This window comes from Malurus melanocephalus, unplaced genomic scaffold, assembly GCF_030028575.1.
Source record: "Malurus melanocephalus ecotype Western Australia unplaced genomic scaffold, MMel_1.1 scaffold_66, whole genome shotgun sequence".
Taxonomy (NCBI): Eukaryota; Metazoa; Chordata; class Aves; order Passeriformes; family Maluridae; genus Malurus; species Malurus melanocephalus.
Window position 1 is genome coordinate 1,737,053 of NW_026623298.1, and position 20,450 is coordinate 1,757,502.

General features: G+C 36.8%; 1 protein-coding gene across 1 annotated transcript in view; it reads left to right on the forward strand.

Moving 5' to 3' along the window:
* Nucleotides 1-1,460: 1,460 nt before the first annotated feature.
* The window catches only part of UCHL3 (ubiquitin C-terminal hydrolase L3), a 43,154-nt gene continuing 24,164 nt past the window's right edge, over nt 1,461-20,450 (forward strand). Inside the window, exons 1-6 of the mRNA XM_057366487.1 lie at nt 1,461-1,619; nt 1,851-1,862; nt 13,101-13,229; nt 16,352-16,508; nt 16,862-16,947; nt 18,039-18,086. Coding sequence (XP_057222470.1) covers nt 1,578-1,619; nt 1,851-1,862; nt 13,101-13,229; nt 16,352-16,508; nt 16,862-16,947; nt 18,039-18,086 — 474 coding nt within the window. The 5' untranslated portion in view covers nt 1,461-1,577. The remainder of the gene's footprint in view (nt 1,620-1,850; nt 1,863-13,100; nt 13,230-16,351; nt 16,509-16,861; nt 16,948-18,038; nt 18,087-20,450) is intronic.

The following is a 20,450-nucleotide window of genomic DNA, read 5'->3' on the forward strand; positions in this document are numbered from 1 at the left end:
TGTATTTTCAGTAAGTGTTAAGTTAAAGAATCTAGAAAATATTTCAGGAAAAGACTAATCATTATGGAACATGGTGTGTGCTTATGAGCTTTATACATTTATGACCTGTCTGATCTTGGCCTCTCCCTTCTAAAGTATTTAATTAAGTGTACAAATGATTTTGAGTAGTCTGTGTTTTTATGATCTCATGGTTCTCAAAATACTGACAATGTATGCGTCACTGAGATCTGTCTCCGATACTGAGAACTTAACAATCTTTGTTCTTAACTTACCTAACACATACTTTATTTTACAATTTCATTAAGTCTCTCAGTTATGCCCTTACCACTATGACTAATATTCATTACGATACTTTTCTTTCTTACTTTCTTTCTCCAAGATATGGAGATGGGTGTGAAGTTTAATATCTTGGTGGTTAGGTAATTACACAATCATTTGCTGAAACCTCATGGTATTTTGGATTTGTTTTCATCAGCATATAAATACGCATTAAATTTTTAAAATTTGGAACAGAAGGTGGTGAAATATGGCTTGATTTTGGCTTGTCTGCCTATCCACAGAGTTAAATTGTGTGGAAGTGTGTTCCATGAAATTTTTCATGGAAATGCAGGCTWTGATGGTAATCTGACATTATAGGCCCACCGTTTAGGTAGAGAGGGACCAAGACCTTCATATGAGCAGACACTGTACAGAAACCAGAACAAAAATGTCATGAGCTTCAAGTAGATTGGATAGAGAGATGCTACAACATTGTTGATAGGCCAAAGTAGAAGCTTCAAGCATCGCCATGTAGCATTACCTTAGTCCTGCTAAGTGATTACACGGGGTGAAATAAAATAAAAGCATCAYTAGGTAATTAACTTTATTTAGTACACTTCACATTCACAGAATGGGACATAATTTGCATCAAAACTGTTCTGTGATTCTGTGATGTGGGGGTAATTTASTGCCACTGCTGCTCAGCAGTTCCCTCTGACTCCCTTTGTCCCGCCCGACCCGTGGGCATATTTCCCTGAACGCTGCCCATGCCTCCCCGCCGCGGTTCCATTTAGATGCCGGGGGTCGCTTCGGAGGGGCCTGGCTGTCGGAACGCGTGGAGCCCGCTCCCCACACCCCGCGGTTCCCGCCCGGGATCGGCTCCAGTGGGAGCGGCCCCTGCCATGCCCCGACACSGAGCGGCCGCGCCCTCCCGCGGCTGCGGCGCGCCCCACAGGCCCCGAGGCGGGGCGGAACAGGAACCGCCCCTTGCCCCGCTGGGAGAGTCCACTGCCGGGGGAGCCAACAGGGTTGGGAGGGGGAGCTCTCCAAGGCATCGCCGCCCGGAGCACTCCGGGGACGGACGGCGGCCACCATCGGGCTCGCCCCTCGGCCATCTCTGCGGAGCGGAGCGGAGCGGCGCGGCGGTGCGGGCGGGCTCAGGGCGGTGTTTTCTCCTTCCCGCGCCCCCCCCGTGAGGCGCGGCGCGGTGACGCGGCCCCGGGTCAGGGCTGAGGCGCGCCGGCACCGTGAGGCGCTGTCASAGCCGCGCTCAGAGGGTCCGCCCAGCCAGCCCTGTACCGGTATCCGCCGCCGCTGCCATGGAGCCCCATCGCTGGCTGCCCCTGGAGGCCAACCCCGACGTGAGTGCCCGGCCAGGGCCGTGGGGGGCTGCGTGGGCGCGGGGGGCTGCCCGCCCGACAGCCTGCCTGCTTTGGGGTGGATGGGAGCATGGCGGAGGGGAGAGGGCAGAGGGCTCCGGGCCGCGCCGGGCTACATTGCCGCTTGTAGGGTAGTGGCAGGGAAGGGGGGAAGTCTTATTCCGTGGATCCGACTGGGTCTTAATTCTCTTCTCTTTTCTGCTTTCTTTTCAGGTCACGAATCAGGTAAGCAGCTTTTATTTGCGGTAACCTTTAGTCTCTCTGCCTCTTTGGGCCCGTCTCCTCTAGTTTTTATGTAGTAARGSCTCCTTCTTGTCCAAGGAGAGTGTYCTCTTCCTTCCCCACGCGTGTCTGCATTCAGTCTTCTCATGTCGGACCGTACTGGAACGTCGCACGTGCAGATACTGTATGAAAGAGAAACTAGCAGTAAAAAGAGATTCGTTGTGGCCTGGCTATTACTGTAATGAAATCTCTGATGTTTTTTTATGGTGGGTTTTAATTAATTCATTAGTGATTGAAACATTGATTTATATATAACGTGTGCCAGGTATGGACTTGTACCTGATGGCTTTGGGCACATGTATGAATCTGCTTGCATCACTGTGTCTCATTCTTTTTTGGCTGACCATAAAAAATAACGTCATTTTACCATATTTGCACTTTGCTGCTTGTGCATGACAATATATGCATGMYTTGTTGTTGCTGTTTTTGTTAGCRTGGTAGAACCCCTACTAGAGAAGGGAAGCTTGTTCTAGTCCACAAAACAATGCTCCCACTAAATAAGCTCTGGCTGAAAGGAAATCACACATACTCCAACCCTGCATCATGTTCTCAGTGACAATTTGGAGCAWCTTTAACAAGCATTAGAAGTCAGTTGTTGATTCAGTAGGCCTGTTGATAATGCTGTTGAAGATGTTGTTTAAGCCAAAGGGCTCTGAAGCTTCCAGCAGCAAAATTATGTTCTTAAAATTATGTTGATGAAATATCTTGGAAACTGGGGATTTCTCTGTGTAAAGAATGTTTTGTTTGGATTTTTTGTTTTGTGGCTGCTGCAATATACAAATGGCATTTCCTTATGTTTTTATTTTTTGGGGTTTTTTTTGGTTTTTTTTTTAAATTTTTTTTAATTCAGAGACTAAGTTCCAGTTTGGAAGAAAATATGTGTGAATAAATGACTAGTGAGAATTTCAAATTCTCTAATTTATTCCAATTTTCAAGGTGTTGAGATGAGCTCATCATGGTACAAATTTAGATCTCAGCTGTAATGTTGAAATTGAGGAGGAAAAAATAGTGACATTTTAAAATCTGAAGTGTCTTGTATCACCATGTGCTTATTTTGTATGGGGAAAATCCTAAAAGAATGTTAAAAGAGGAATTTTAAGTGTGTTCAAAATCCATCTCTTGCCCATTGGTCTCGCATTGGTGATGGATGTAGCAGTTGTAGGTGATCCTGGATAATAGAAATTTGTACTCCACAAAGCGTTTCTTGTTACTGTTTCTGTGTAGGAAAGGCCACTTGAAACCAGTTAGACTTCCTCCTTCASTATTTTCCAGTCTTAACTGAGCAGGGATTATTATTAGCTATGCTGAGAGAGGTATATTTAAAAAAAAAAAGGTAGGTGTTGAATATGAATACACCTTGCATTATTAATCATTGTTCTTTTAATCTCATCAGTACAGTGGTGAACTGTGTAGCAACAGGGTTATTAGTCATAAGTTATTCATATCCTGCTTGTATTTAAAACAACAATAATAGTGATTTGAAATTCAAATGAGGTTGCAAACTCATTTTTTAAAAAATCCTCTTAATTGCAATGATGGACATTTTTATGGTGCTCTGTACTGTGCTCTGTAAAATATTCTGGAAGTCTTCAGGGTTAAAAAAACCCAATGGTGTGCCTCAACAAACTGTAACATTTGTATTTAATAGTAGTTTAATACACGTATTTACACAGATATCTAGCCAAGTGCCAAGTGTTTCTTTTTGGGTTTTGTTTGTTTGTGTTTTGCTATTTGGCTTTTTTTTGGTTGAGTGTTAGGATATCTTATGCATACTGCTTTTGTTAGTGTTAAAGTTATTGCTAGGTCTGGTGGTGAAGTCTTAAACCAAAAAAAAGTTCCAGTGACCTGTGAGGTGCATGGATTCTTAATATTGGATTGYAGTTAGAACTGTTATTCTAATTCAACAAATGCTTATGCTGTTTTGACTATTATAGTTCAGTGAATTTGTAAATGCTTAGTGTATATAGAACCTCTGTGCATATGTGTTAAAATTATTTGAAGATTCAGAAAGTGGCTGGTGAGGGTAAACAGAAATATTCTTTCATACCTTTAAAGATTTCCAGTGGCAGTGGAAATCTGCCACGTATCTGTAGTGRTGTTTTCAAGAGTGAAGACAGTCGTTCAGTGCTGCACACAGTGCTGGTTGTAATGAGTGAAGTCAGGAGTTAAATGTACCATACAGTGCTAAGTGATTATCACAGTACTTTTTTCTTCTCCTTCACTTCTACAGTCTGACAGAATGAAYTGTTGTCTACCTCTGATACAGAAAGAGTTGGTGATTCAGCATTTACAAAGCTCCACTTTGTGTACAGTGAATGACAGGGAATGGTTTCTTCTCTTTGACCTTCAGCTGGGGAACCTGACATGACCAGTGCTACACTCCATCCTGGATCTCTTAGGGGATTTTCCTGAGAAAAAGCAAGAAAATAGTGTTTATCATCTGTTACCATATGATGTTCGTGTGTCTTGTTCCCAATTTCTTAAAAAAAAAAAAAARMRKGSTGMTKWTTTKKWGKRRWRARRWSAKMAKAMMASMWRMTWRTTSTTCWTCATAATRWTGYTKCWKYMKKSYKKSWWRMMMMYMATWRWTKRYYKMSWARAWAMWRMWRAWAAAAAAARTAGTCTTGRTAGATATCTTTCTTGAGGTCCCACRTTTTTTCATTCTCTYTTCYTTTTCTTCATCTTAYACATTCTAAGAAATATCCCTACTTCCTGAATAAGATACCATTTCAACTCATGCCTTTATTATATCCAGATAAGGATAGAGTTGTTGACTGCATCTGATTAGGAAGCTCAAGCACTGGCTTCAGGTAGCTCAGTTCAACAACTGAGAGCTGGCTGTGGCTTGGRTTTCTCTTGCTCCATAGGGCTTAGTTACTCTCTTGCTCCATAGGCTCTTAGTTACCTTCCAGCATTATTTTTAATCCTTTGGTCCTACTTTTTTTTTTTTTGGGAGGGGGGAGGGGTGTTGGTTTTTTCGTTTTTTTTAAGCCATTAAGGCATTGAGAGTCAGCTACAAAGAAAATTATTTTAGCTCATGAACACCGTTGACAACTGTGACTTGAAAGTTACAGGGACAGTAAAGATCACAAAGCATAGAAGAYATGGCAGAAACTGGATACAGCCAGTATCTATAAATTTCCATTTATGGAACACCTCTCTTCAGGGTGTCAGGCAAATATAGAGATGAATGAAGTATCTTGGAAACAGGCCTTAGTCCTCCTGAAAGGTCTTTTCATTTTCTGCACTCTGAAACACTATCCCACAAGCTTTCTCAAAGAAAAGCCATAATGATCAAAATTATTGAAAATGCTGTGCACACARTTCCTGAAGTGTGTTGGRAGGTAGCACTCATAGATGAGTTACTGTTTTGGTGTAAAAGGATGTTGAATGTGAAGAAACACAGCTGTCCTTTTAAAAATGCTTAGCTAAATTTGCTTTCTTTTTCAGGTGAGGGAGTGGAGTTTAAGTTTTCTGTGGTAAGCAGTGTGAAACACAGTGGGGATAGTGTACAAGGTTGGAAAACAGCCTGTTATTGCTAGAGTGGCCTCAGAATATGGAAAACTCGGTTTGTGTCTTTCTGTAAGACAATACTCCAGAAAACATTTCACAGAGCCAGCAAAGGGGGAGTCTATGGTGCAGCATAGCAAAGAATAAGTACAAGGACAAATATGAAAGAATTGTAGATGACCATTGTGAGAGCACTCAGTGWACCGGTTTCTTCTAGTTTAAAGTATCTCCAGCTATGTAGATAAACTGTTACTAAGTTTAAATAGGTAAATACGTTGCACAGGGAATATCGTAACTTGTTTTGGGGTTTAGAATACTATTTGTATGAATAGTTGAAAGATTACCTTAGCTCAGCAGTCTTTGTATTTTCTTCAGTAATGGAATGCTAAGAAAACCATGTATTTCATTCCTCTGTTTGTACTTGTCATTTCTGGTCCTTCTTATGGGTTTTTGGTCTCAATTTCTTAGTTCTTGTTACAAGAAAACCCTTGCTGTCTTGAAGACAGAATCAGGTGCTACAAAGTGGAAACAAGTCACAGTTTTTCATGCCTCTTACGTTATCTTGTTGCACTGAAAATACTGCTCCCTACTTCAACATTTTCCTTGCTTAAAGGATCAGCAGAGTCAGTAGAATCCAGTTGTTGTTCCAGGAAAACTGTAATAAAAGAAATGCGTATATCAGCTTATTTAGAAAAGTGGATTGATCCAGCTCGTCCCTGTTATGAATAACTGTTTAGATCATGGAAACAGATCTGTTAAATGTTTTTCACGGAATAACACAGTATTCTATTTTGAATCAGTGGTTCAGTATCAACATCTCAGGACTCTGCTGCAAGCATTGTAAAGCTCTTCTTGCTCGCTGATTTTGGAGGAAGCCTGGGCCAGCTGGTTTGTCCAGATTTCTGTGTGCTTTGCATTGCTGCCTGTGGGATGCCCTGGTTGAATATGTATAGCAGTGCTTGGGCATGCTAGTGTTAAGTTTCAAAACTGCTTTATGGATATGTTAAAAATATATACGTCTCATTGCAAAGAGCAGGAGCATCAACTGTGAATCAGTGTTGTTCTTCTAGACACCATAAAGTAATGAACACAAATGTAAGGATRAGAATTTTGTGGATGTAAGTTTTCTCACGTTTTTGGAAAAAAAAATGTGATGAGCTGTATTCTTTCAACTTTATTATGGGGTCCTGAAGTACAGAACTTGAGRATATTAAAGAATTTGTAATGAATTTTGATTTTCTCAACAATGTCTTTTTTAATGGAGCATCTCTGGTTTGAGCAAGATTGTATTGTGGTCATCCTTAGTGAGGAGTAGTTGGTAAAGAAKAATAATGCAGCTCATGTAAATTCCAGCCATCTCTTTGCTCCTGGTGTGCCTTTTTACCTGCTGTAGARTCCTAATGCTTTTACAGCTGCTACATGTGACTGATATGACACCTTCTCTAAAATTTATTGAAAAATTATCTTTTTATTTTAATTCCATAAATGTCATGAAGAAAGAATGAAGAAATATATCCTTATAATGCTTCTACAATAAAATATTGTTTGGGTGGTTCCCTTATTTCTAAAAAGGAATTTTGCTTCTGAAATAGACTTGATTTTGCTATATGCTTCCAGAAATGATGTGTAAAGAATTGAAAGCAAAATATTGTGTATTTATATTTTTATAACAGATTAGTAAGAATTGGATACTTTAAGGAATGAATAATTTTCCGTTTCTTGGTGATAATTCCATCAATTGCATTTTACTCAGTGTCTTAYTACTATTTTGGGGRAAAAAAACTAGCTTCAATTCAATAAAGTKCCAGAAATTCTTATGCTTTAAYGAAAAAGTTAGAAAATATTGATTTTCTTAATTGGTTTATTTAGATGCTTTTCTTCCAGTTTCCTACAGCCATAGGAACAGTTTTTGCAGAAGAAACCATGGTTTTGTTGTGATATAGAGATGGTTTAATGCTTTCAGCAGAAGTGCAGTAAAATGTGGATGCTGTGGGTGTTTTGTTTTACATTTGTGCTTAGAAAAGGATTGCAACAGTTGGTTCTTCCCACAGAAACTGACTTCTGCATCAGAGTGTCTGGAAACATTTGTGCATTTTGCCAGTTTTATGTTTTTACAGTTCCAACTTTTTATACAAATACCACAGTAAAATGTGGAAAAATCCAAGTGTTGGGGATAATGCCTTAATATTTAAAATGTCATGTTCCTGAAGTATTTGCAGACATCGTCCAACTTTAATTGCATTTACATTCCAAAGTACTATTTTGTTTCAGCTTTTGTTCCACTTTGTTTTTACATGCAAGTGACAAAGTAGAAAAGCACATTGCTACTTCAGGCAATGTATCAGTTGTGCAYTTACTACTTCAGAAGTTGTCTGTTAAAATAAATTTCACCCTTATGCTGTCTTAACCCACTTAGCCTTTCTACATTTCCCTCAGCCTTATAGATCAAATCTTCCTACTGGCTCTGTAACTGTGTTGGCAGAAGTAATAAACTGAAGTSAAGTCACCTGGATCAAGATATTGCCTTAGTTCGCTGGGTTTTCATTCTGCTTTTGAGCCTCTTTAAAAATATATAAACAAGCATGAATGCTTTTTCTGTTTTTTAAATGAAATACATTTCACTAACCTAAAAGGTAACCAGTGTTCTTCAAAACAGACTATATTAAAGGTAACTGCTCTGTGCTTCTTTCAATTCTTAACAGTTAGTAGGCTGGTACTGTCTGTACCAACAATGACAACAGAATAGCTTATGCCACATTCTGCATAGATAAAATGCCTTGAAGTGCTAATTGTAATGTTTTTGCTTTTAACCAACACTTAAACATAGAAATTTACAGTTTGTGATCATTTAGACTAGAATGAGGTAGTCTGGAAGGGACTTTTGAGTTCTGCAGACYAACCATGCTCTGTTCAAAACAAYTTGCTCAGCAACCTGTCAAAATCTGAACTTCTCAAGACACAGACTCCTTAGCCTCCTGAACACTTTGTGCTAGTGTTTTACTATGTTTGTTATTTTTAAAATGTATCTTTAAATGCCTTCCTTATCAAGTTCAAAGTTCCCTGTGTTTCWGCCTCTGTCTGTTGTTTCTCATATTTTACTGTGTGCWGCTAAGATGAGTMTRTCTTCATCTTCTCTGCACTGTCCCTTAGCTAGTTATAAACAGTAGTAGTCAGGTGAGAAAGAAGGGCCTTCTGGAATACTGGGGGAAAAAGGAAGTGCAGATCAGGATGAAGGGTATAAAGTAATTCAACAGTGACTTTTTGTCTAATGGTTAGCTGGACCAGTGAAAAAACAGGAACTTGTTTTTGGCAAGATCTTTTTAAGACAMTAGGAGAAGAGACAATCAAAAAAATATTACAACAATCAGTAAAAATAAAATTGTGGAAAAGTTAGTAGTAGATACAGACTTGTGGGGGTTTTTGTGTTGCTCTCGTTCTTCCTGAGCTCCTCTAAGACTTCTGTAATATAGCCAAGTATTTTTCTTTTTTTCTTTTCTAAGGTAAAAGCTCTATGACCTATAAATTAGGAGTAGTCAGCAGTGTGATAAGCAGTGTTTGAGAAAGAGATTCTGATATTCTCTTGTGCAGATTAAGAGAAATATAAAGCTGCTATTTTATGTTAACTTGAGTACATAGTATCAATAAGTTTAAAAAAAGTGAACAGCTGAAAGGGAGTGAGCCCTCAAARTACCCTAACTGTTCTTTATAGTAGGTATCTGTAGAACAAAATTGCTTGGATAATCACTAAATAATTGGAAAGGAAAACAGCAGAGATCTCTCCCTATAAGTGGCAATCACTAAAAAGCACAAAGAACTTCCTGCTATCCTAAAACAGGAATGACGTTGCCTTGCCATCCTACCATTTATTGTTCATCTGTCACTCTCTCTTACACAGGGGCTTATGCTGCACAGTTAAAAAACTTTACTTAATAATTTTCAGAAGGATATTTCTATCTTTTTTTCTAGGCCTGAATGAAACTCTCTTGACACACAGAGAGATAGCTTCTTTGCCTATTTTTGGTCTATCCTATTTTTAATTTTTGTTTTATGATTCTACAATAGAATTGTTAGTCTGGTTGTATACTAAGATCACTGCTTGTTATACTAAGCCTATACTCTTGCTGTTCTCTGTAGTGCTGATCATCATTTTTCATCATCACTCTCACTGTTTACTGGAAGTTAAAAATTTCTCAGATTGTAAAGTCTCTAGGTGGTATAGTAACAAGAATAATGAGAAGTGYCCTGTATCTCTGGAGTTTTAGTTATATTAAATACTTCATTCAGGAGTTTTAGAGAACCATTCCTGGGTTTAATTAGCATTTTGGGGTGTAAGGGGATTGGTTTCATTTGTGGTGGTTGGTTCCTTGGTGGTTTTTTTCCCCTGTGGTGTAGAAAACAAGAGAACCTAAATCACATATTTGTCCAGTAACTTAATGGGATCATGTATCGTTGTGTTTTCTAGTTTGTGGGGGTCTTTTTTTAGGTGAGTGTTGTTTTTTTATTGTTGGGTTTTGTACCCTTATTTCATGTAATCTTGCAAAATATCAAACGGTATTTTTTCAGTTGTGTTACTTTCCCTGCAATAAAAATGATAGAAAGATTAGTTCTTCGCTTAATAAGAGAATTATAAATAATATTTTAATGTACCCATACATGTAGTCCTTTTTTTTTCTGTTCATAAAGTGGTAATTATTTTCACAATGTAGAAGGTTAGAAYAGAATTTCAAAATACACTGTCTGTTTAACACTACCCCTTTTCCCCCTGTTCAATCAAACATAATAATTCAGCCTTCTTTCCAGTCCTGGTAAATTTAAAGGTAGTACAGAATGAAAAGCTCTTGGTGTATTACATAAGCAGTCTCTCTGAGTGTATTTTCTTACTGTACTTCRAAACTATTATAAAAGGTAGGTCTTCCAAAGCTTTGGTTATGACTTGTGCCTAGTCCCACAAACCCCTGTGTAAGGGAACAAAATTTCATTAAGTGCTTGATGGAAGACACTTAYCTTCTTTTCCTTTTTGGATTTATGGTTAATTCATACTTTTCATTAGTAGGTAACGTAAAAAAAAAAAAATCAAGAGAAGAAGGGGCAAAGTGCTTACATGACCTTATGAAAATTTCAGTGTTTTACAATACAGACACAACCAAATACTGWACTAGCTCTGTGAACAATATCATTTATTACTGTAGATACATAGAGAGCCATATTAATTTTTCTAACATGCAAACGCTTTTCAAACTGATTTTCCCTTGGTTTTGGTGTCATGTAGTAAAAAATAGAATGAAATAAAGGGCAGGTCTTATGTTCCTCCCCTTCAAGCTCCCCTGCAGCTGCAAACTGCAGCTTCATTCTCTCAATAAACTTGAAGGTATGACTATTTTCTGTTGTTTTTTCCCTTTGTAGAAAATATTCCTAAATGTTACTGGTAAAAGCCTTCCTCACTCTTTATAAATACTTGGTGTCCATACTTCCAACCTTTGTAGAAACTGTCTCTTCTATGTCCGTAAATCTTGGTTTTGTCTCTTGAAAGACAACAATCTTGCCTCTTGCCCAATACAAGCTGAATTTGCTCTTGTTAGGTGAAGACATTTGTATTCTGTCCTATGTTCTTGTGTTTTGTTTTCATACAATATTTAGGGTATTTCTTATATCTATAAGGCTATTCTATTTCTATATCTATAAGGCTATATCTATTTAGGCTATTTCTTATATCTATTTCTTATATCTATGTAGGTATGAATCTACTCAGACATGGCATAAATGTTACTGAATTCTTGTGTGGATGTGTAAGCCCTCTCTCCAGAATCATACAATTACAGAACCATTAAAGCTGCAAAAGRTAGTTTGATCATTGAGTTCAGATATTTAGATGAGCTCACCACCGCCACATTCAACCACTATAYCATATCCACAAATGCCACATCCATATTCCTTTTGAACACTTCCAGGGATGGTGACTCTACCATGTCCCTGGACAGCCAATTCCAGTGCCTGACCAACCTTTCAGTGAAGAATTTATTTCTGATATCCAGTCTAAATCTCCTGTGGCTCAGCTTGGCCATTTCCTCTGGTCCTGTCACTTGTTACCTGGGAGAAGGGACTGACACCCACCTGTCTATAACCTGCTTTCAGGTAGAGAGTGGTAAAGTCCCCCCTGAGCCTCCTTTTCTCCAAGCTAAACAACCCCAGCTCCCTCAGCCACTCCTCTTGAGACCTGTGCTCCACCCCCTCACCAGCTCCATTGTCCTCTGGACTCATTCTGGCATCTCAGTGTCTCTCTGGAAGTAAGGAGMCCAAAACCGGACACGGGATCTGAGGTGCAGCCCTACCACCTGACCATCTAGGTGTATTATAAAAAGAAAAGAGGGCAATTATGACTTTTTATTTAGGCTTATCTTCTTAAATTATTCTTAAGCATCTTTTTTGCAAACGTATCAATAAGTAGATTGCCTTGAATAGTGTTGAGCAGGAAGTACAATGAAGCTTTTAAAAAAAAGATAATAGCAAACTTCTTCTGGTCTTCTACAGTAMCATTTTGGTAACAATATTGGGAACTCTAAAGTTCCGTTTTCTTGAGASTTGGCTAAAGAAATGCTTTAGGCGTTAATTGTTTTTCCATTGGGGAGGGTAGGGGAATATTGCTTGCTGTGGTTTTTTTCAGGTTTTTAAGTTTTCAGCTGTTTATCAGCAGTCTTTCCTCATTTTAAATTAAAGATGCCTAAGTGACTAGATAAGATTTTCTTAYAGAATGTGTTTTCCAGCAGAAATAGTGTGAGTTGTGAAATGTCAACATTTTTGAAAATACTAGGGTCCCCTCATCTTTTTCTCCCATATGTATTTATCTATAGAAGTAGTCCTACAGTAGGATCTGTATATGCTACAGTTACAATTAGTTTTTTCATGTAATTGTGAATGGTGAGTGTGTATAAAGTAACAATAGTTCCTGAATTAAATTGGGTTCTTCCAGACTGGCAATGCAAAGATATCAAATTGTCTTAGATCATCTCTGTAGTTATTCTGCAGCTGTTGTTGGGATGCCTAGTTTACTTGRGTACAAGAAGAACATCCAATCAAAAAAAGTAAGCATCCAGTCTTTATCTACTTCAAGATATATTGCTCTGTCATAGTTTGAAGAGATTTTTCAWGTATAAGAACACCTTAAAATGTACATCTACTAAAATGTGTTTCTGGTGTATTTTTGCTCCTACTGTCTTTTTGCACATAGGAGCTCCAATATGAGCATGGATGCCAGGTRTTCTGAAGTACTTATAGAGTAAAATAATATCAAGTTCATTCACATATGTGGTCTGGCTGATAGCTCTGATGRTTTCTAGTTAACATGAATATTCAGTACTCTTCTATTTTGTAACAGCACTTTCACTTTTAAAATGGTTGAAATGCTTTAGTAAATAGTGCTGAGAGTGTTTCCACTTCYCTTTCATAAAGACTATTTCAATACATAAAACGTGGGGATTTTGTGTGTGTTTGTATGTTAGCACCATGATTTATTCAGCCTTAYTTTTTAAAACTTGTATCTCTTTTATTCTCCTTAATTTTAGAAAGCGTGGGTTGTTGTCAAGTATTTCACATTGTAGATTCTCCATTATGCTTCTGAAAAGATATGTGTTTAGTGTACTTGTTTAGTATTATGCTCTTTTTTTTCTTTTCCAGTTCCTGAAACAGTTGGGTATACATCCTGACTGGCAATTCGTAGATGTTTATGGTATGGAACCAGAGCTGCTTAGCATGGTGCCAAGACCTGTATGTGCAGTACTACTTCTCTTTCCAATAACAGAAAAGGTAAATGTTTATTTAATAAWCAGCTAATTGCTTTTGTCATAAAGGAAATGGCAATGAAAGGTTGAATCTCATACTTTGACATCATATTAGAACTGAGACTCAAGCCTTATTCAAGAGACTTCTTCATTAAAAATAACAAAAAAATGCTTCCTTCAGTACTTTCTTCTCATAACCTTGAATGTATATGTTTGATTTCTTTTCGAATCAGAATGGGAAAAGCTAATGTAGAGGCATAGAGAAATATGCCTCACATTTTTCTATTACAGACAATTTAAGGCTTTTTTTAATAATAAGTACTATGAAATGGCTCTATTTGCTATTTGTAGCAGAGAGCTACAATAACAATAAAAATAATAAATAAGGTTTAGGATTATATGCAACTCCAGTTTGAATTTTTATCCTGTTGCTCTGACAATCCTTCAGACTTCAATCCACTTCAATCTACTTTCATCAATATTGATGTGGCTTTCACTTCTTGGACAGATGGGGCATATTATTAAGATGAAAGACAATTTCCCCTCCCCCCCCCTTCTTTCACTATTTTGGACTATGAAATACTTGATTCGGTCAAACCTTCAATTTTGTGCTTATTTTGTGTCATCACATGCTTTTGTGTAGTGTGATTCATATTGATCTTTCAATTTATAAAAGTATTACATGGTTGTAGTAAGGCCAGCTGAAAAGGTTGAAGTGAATCTGTCCACAATTYGTTGTTTTAATTTGTCTTTCAAAAAGAATGTGTAGTTCATAAGGACAAATCACTTAGCTGTTAAAGCTTTAACTTCTACAGTAAAATGTGTTTAAATAAAGAGTGTCAGGTCAGTCTTCTTACACATTAGATCCTGCAAACCTTTGTGTTCTCAGTTTCTCCAAAACAGCTATGCACACAGTCCTTTTCAAGCTTGATTTCAGCCACCTTGATAGTTTTGAGCTTAATCAAATTTTCAACTCACCTGTCTTCAGGAMATGTCCTTTCTGTCGCCTTTGAGGCTTTGCTTTCTGCGTGCTGTTGTTTCTCTCTGGCTATTTGAGCTACAGGTCTGAGCTCCTTTTGTGACTGTCACTTTTCTTTGTCTCTGCTTGTGCAAACTTTTTTTTTTGATCATGCTATGGGAGCATTATCCCATGGGAAATAATAACCTTCCTCTTGTTCCAGGAGGTGTATCCGATTTCATCCTGAACAAGTAGAAGACAAACAAAACCAGAGAAACATCATAAACTCTGTTGCATACAAATCAGTCAAATCAGTGAAATTTGAGAACCAGCCAATGTTCAGCATGTTAATCGTTCTCAAACATAAGGGAGACAAGTGTTTCCATCAACCATTTARCTTGGCTGTGTGAAGGATGAATGTTTCATGGGAAGTCCCAATCTTCTGAAGCTTTTGTTGAGAGTGTGAACTCTGCAAGACCCTTAGGCATTATTTTGTATTTCTAGAGTAGTTTTTTCTCCTCATCCTCCCTTTCATAATGGCCTGTAAAATTATTTTTATTTATCATTTATTTGTTTCTTGGCTGTGTCTACATTTATGRAAGTGCTTTTTAGTTTTGCTTCCTTTGTAAACACTTCTCTAACATGTCTGTTCYTCTGACTGGAAATTCAGTTGTTTCATGTTTCCCATATACCAATTTCCTTGAACTTGCTTTTAGGGCAAGCTACTCTTGTTATGCAGGTAATTTTAGGATTGTTGTCCAGTTTGAAGGTCAATGGCTTTCTTAGTCTGCAGAGTAGGTTGTAGACAAAGTGAATATTGTGGGTGTTGGCCATTTCGGGCCTAATGAATTAATAGATCCAAATGAATATAAATCATGGGATAGCTTAGGTTAGGAGGAACCTCTCGAGGTGATCTGGTCTCGCCCTTGCTCAATATTATATTTTTGGTATTCTCAGCATTTATATATTTATTTTTGCTGTGGAGTTTATTTTGGTTGGGAGGAAATGAATGGCAACTGTATTGTTTACCTCTCTAGTCTGGACTTTTTGTCCAATTAAGCTGTATGAAAGTTTTATCTCAATTAAGGCTATTTTTTGTTAACTTGTAGATAAGTTGTGCCAAATTAAAATGGTGTAGAATGCTCTTGCTATTTCTTAGACTATTCAGAATATTTAGACAAGCTGCAGTGGAATATGATGCTGGGAAATTTTTTTGGTTTTGTTTGTCACTGACAGTAATAAAGCCTGAGGGAAATTTTTCAGGAGTTTGCAGGAAGAGTTTTTTGGTAACATTCTTCATTCATACTTCATTTTTGTCATAATTGTTTAAAAAGCCCATCTGCTTCAGTACTTTTTTTTTTTTTTTTTCAAAAGTACCTTGTAAAAGAGGCAGAGGGGGAAGCACTATCTGGAAAATTTGTGGATTTATTTCTTTCTTTTTCTATTTGAAATTAAAATTTTAAGAAAGAAAATAAGCAAACAAAAATCCCAAACAAATCCAATCAAAAAAAGGCCACAACAACTTCCCCTCCAAAAGAACAAACAAACCACAGCCAACAACAAAAAAAGCACAAAGCAACATACTATTGCATAGTATAGCAGATTTTAGTCAATGATGATCTTCACAAAACAAGTCCTTTAGATTGTTCAGTCAAACCAAATTATCTTTTTGCTGAAGAAAATAAACATTTATTTTATGAATAYGGCTTTTGAAGGACGTGGTTTGGGATCATATGTGTTACATAAATCTTATTTGATACTCATGGAAGAAATTAAATGTAAAAATGGAACTYATAAAGAATTCTTCATGATGATAAATCACCCTAAGTGTTACTGTTTTCTTGGTAGCACTTTGGTGCCTGTGTCCTTGAAACGCGTTCAGTTGTACTGAAGAGAGATGGTGATGTGAGCTCAGATCAAGGAAATATTTGGAACATTTTTGAAGTTATGTTAGATAACATATAYTCAAAATGATGTTTCAAGTGTGACTTTTTTGGCTAACATCAAGGCATTAGGTTAAGAAGCAATATAGAACTGTTCAGGTAAGTTTGCATATATGTATTTCTTGGACCATACACACTAAACGTTWCAAATGGCTGTATTAATAAGCTGTTGTGTTTTGTAAGTTATTTTTACTTGAATAATGTAGCTATTTGTACTATTTGTGAAATGTCTAACTTTCCTTCCAGTATGARACCTTTAGAACAGAAGAAGAAGAGAGGATAAAAGCTAAGGGACAAGACGTCAAATCATCAGTGTATTTCATGAAGCAGACCATTAATAATGCTTGTGGAACAATTGGACTAATTCATGCTATTGCAAACAATAGAGATAAAATGAACTTCGGTAAGGTTTTTTTTGTTTGGTTTTTGTTGTTTTTTCCCTTTTTTCCTTAACTGTGAGAAGCCATAGATGGAAGGATGTTTTGTACTATTTTTTTCTGAAAATAACCATTGATAAAGGCTAAAGGAGTAAATTTTTACCTATAATGAYAAAACTAGTATTTTAAACTAATTTATGAACTAAAGTACTTGAAATATTGCAAACTACAGCAGGCAGCAGTTCGTCTTGCGGTCAGCCTTCTGTATTTTAAAGATACAGTGCAATTTTATCTTCAGATCTTTTGTTGGATTCTGTAAACTGTGAATGAGGGTGGAATTAAAACATGACACTAATTATGTCTTAAATTTTTTTTAAAGAAACTAATTCTTCACTGAAAAAGTTCCTAGAAGATTCATTATCTATGACTCCTGAAGAAAGGGCCAAATACCTAGAAACTTACGAAGTTAGTATCATGTGTTTTTACTTTTATTTAAAATGGTGTAATAATTACTTGCATGAGCAGATACTATCCTTGTGGGTTGACTTAGTGAAGCACCTAAACAAATTTGATTTTACAGTGAGCTGGTGATCAGAAGGTTCTACAAAGGAAACACTGCTTTGGTATTTTAGAGTATTCCTGCCTGCTCATAGCTCAGTGAGCACAATGGATTTTGTCAGTGTTCTCATCCATATTAATTCACTGACTTAGTTTAAATTTACTTTGAAATGCATGAGAAATGTGTGCATAATCTTTTTTCTTGTGGGTTCAGGATGCAGTTTAATGGTCAATTTAAGCTGTTTTGGGGCTATTGCTGAAAGGACAGTCTTTTTGCTGCCTCTTTTAATTTGTRCCTTCTAGTCGTATCTCCATTTCTTTAGCATTTGAGGCACACAAAGAGCTGATTTGGCTGAAATGTGATCTCCTTCCTCTACTATCCTGAACTATGAGATGAGATGAACTAGCTGGTAGTGTGGTTAGCCACATCGTTAGTGCTGTTTGAAAGGATGTGGCAGCAAYATCTGGACAGTGGTGGATGGAGACCAGTGCTGTTGCTCCTGATGATAATGATGGTCCTCTTTCAAAATGAAAACCTTGATGATTTTTAAGTCAGAGTTCAATTTTAGCATGTTGTAAAACCCTGAGGAATACGAATGCTAACATGTGACTAAAGAAAGTAGTAACAAACAGAAACAGCAGAGATTTGATTATATTTTCTATAGATATGTTGAACACGAAATGACAGATCAGAGCTTCTATCTAAATTATTTTTTCTGCTCAAAATGATAGATAAAAATGCTTGTATTGTTTTCTGTGTGTAAAAGTACCAGWACAAGCTGTCAGATATTTTTGCTGAATTGACTGTAATGAAACTGAAATATTGGTTTTCTGAGATCCTTGGAGGTGGGGGTTATTTGTCATCTTTCTTATTTAAGACAAGCACTGAACAAAAATAATTATATCAATGGCATTTGATAAAATGAAGTGCAAAAATGGTTCTTACAACACTGAAGGTCTCTCATTTAAAGTCTGATTGAAATGTATTTTAATTTTAGGCTATTCGTGTCACTCATGAATCCAGTGCCCATGAAGGTCAGACTGAGGTATTCATTTTTTTAAAAAGTCTGTGTTAATATCTAATTTGRGATGAATATAATTGACATGAAAGCAGTCATATATGAAAAGTTTACCATGAAAATACCATGTGGTTATTGCTTGGTTTTCAGTAATGTGTCATTAATCAAGTGGCATCATTAGGGGGGAAGCCAAACTTGAAGCTTGGGGGTTTGTTTGTTTGAGGGGTTTGGTGGGGGTGATTATTTGCATTGGGTGTTTTTAGCTCTTGTATAACATGAAAGATCTTTCTAAGCTTAATTCCAGAGTAAAACAGACAGAAACAGAACATTGAAGCTCTGATGTTGCAAATGTGTAGGTGAGACTATAAGATTCATAGTAAGCATACAAGTGAACAAACATTTTGTGAGAGTCCAAAAAGTTTTAATTCAGGARAAGCAGTAGTCCAATACTTGGTTTGCAATTATGTACATGCTGTTTGTATACAATACAAATTCAGAGAAATTCTCAGTAATATATATATTTATAAGCATTTATGCCCCAACAGATTGTGTGATAGAGAAAAAAATTCTGAAAGATGACAAAACAGCTTAAAATAATCATAAACTTGAACATTCAACATATTTCTGTTTCAGTCATACTGAGTCTGTTTTCCATCTTTCCGGTTCAGATTTTAGTATCTGTTCCACAAAACAAAACAAACAATATTGGTTAGATTCTTGCTAGCACTGCTTTGTTTGACAAAAAGAGAAACACTTCTATGTTTGGCTGTTGCTCCAGTGACTCATCCATTCTCTCTTTTTGAACTACAGTAGGTGATGTTCTCTTTCTTTTGTGCAGTGTCTTCTATACAATGCAGGGGAAAGCAAAGCAGTCCTGTCTGTTCCTCCTTGCCCTCACTAGAAATGAAACGAAGAGAATYGTTTCAACTATTTCTGTTACGGATAACTCAACTTCCTTTGTAGTATTTTCTTTTAAAATGCACACCACTCTCTCTTATATCTTTCTTTAAATTAGCCAAGTTTCTGTATTTCAAGAAAAAGCATCAGAACAAATTTGTATTTTTTCCTTTTCTAAGTAAGAAATTCAAAAAATTCTGATCTGGTTTTGTTTTTTCAAATGAGTCTATTCCTAGATATTCTTGGCATGCTCAGTAAGAGCAATTATTCCAACAAGTTGCTGAAGACTGAACCTTTTTCTAAGATCCTTGTGAAAGAGAAGTTTCTTTAGGTGTTTTGATGTACTGTGAGGTTCATTTAGGGAATGGTCTGTCTCTATATTCTTCTGGCAGATATTATGCAATGATTGAGTAAGAAAATGCAAAGGCTATGTGTTCTGAGAATCTTCGTGAAGATTCAGGAAGCATCTAAGTGATGATGGAATCTCCTAATAATGGACAGTTAGCTTCTTGAACTTCCACTAATTAATTTGTTTCCTGATCAAGATAACCACAATACAAAAGATTGATAATCACATGGAACGATGAAGACTTTTTTTCATAAAAAAAAATTACAAGATTGTCTTAGCAACCATGCCTAAATACAGATATTGAATAGCTAGTTTCCTTGCCAATTATTTATTATTCCATTTTGTATAATTCTATCTGTAAGTAATTCAATATGGATATTCCTTAGGCTGGCAAAATAACTTTTTCCTGTCTTTTTGTTTCCAAAATAGAATAGTACAAAGGCTGAATATATTTCCTAGGACCTTTTTTTTCAGAATAGCTCTCATCCATAAACCAAGGAGAGAAGAAATAAACAAGTTTTGTTACTAGAACATCAAATTGCCTGGAAATCCTGTCCTACCATGTAGTAGTTAAAAAGGCAGCTAAGGCCTCCCCATTCATTCATACTGGACAACTTGCTTTAYTTTAAAGTAAAATTCTTTCTAAGAAAAACAAAATATGAAACATAAATATGCTAAGTGTAACTGAGAGTTGAAGTGGGTTAATTTCTTCCTTCCACTGGTACAATTTATGGCTCTGTGTTACGATTGAAGGGGCTGATAAACAGCATGATTTTTCTGGTGCTGAAGTTGCCATATGCAGGTCATAGGAGGTTGTTGCCTTGTCCTGTGGAGTAAGTTGAGGATTTCTGAGRAGGAGAAGAAAGGAGGAGAAAGAGGGATTCTCTTCCTGCATAACCATTATTTCCTACAATTAATTTCCTGAGAATTTAAACTTCCTTTAAGAGCACTGGAAAGGAACATGGTTACCTTCCTATGACTCTGCAGTTTTTGTTTTCATGCTGACCTCCTCAACTGTCCAAGCAGCCAAGGCATGTCGCATAGAAAWCTTTCCTTTGAGTAAGGTGGATTATTTAGTTTCTTAATGATAGTAAGTGCTGTACACTTAGTGCTTTGTGAACAAAATGTCCTTTCTAAGTCTATTA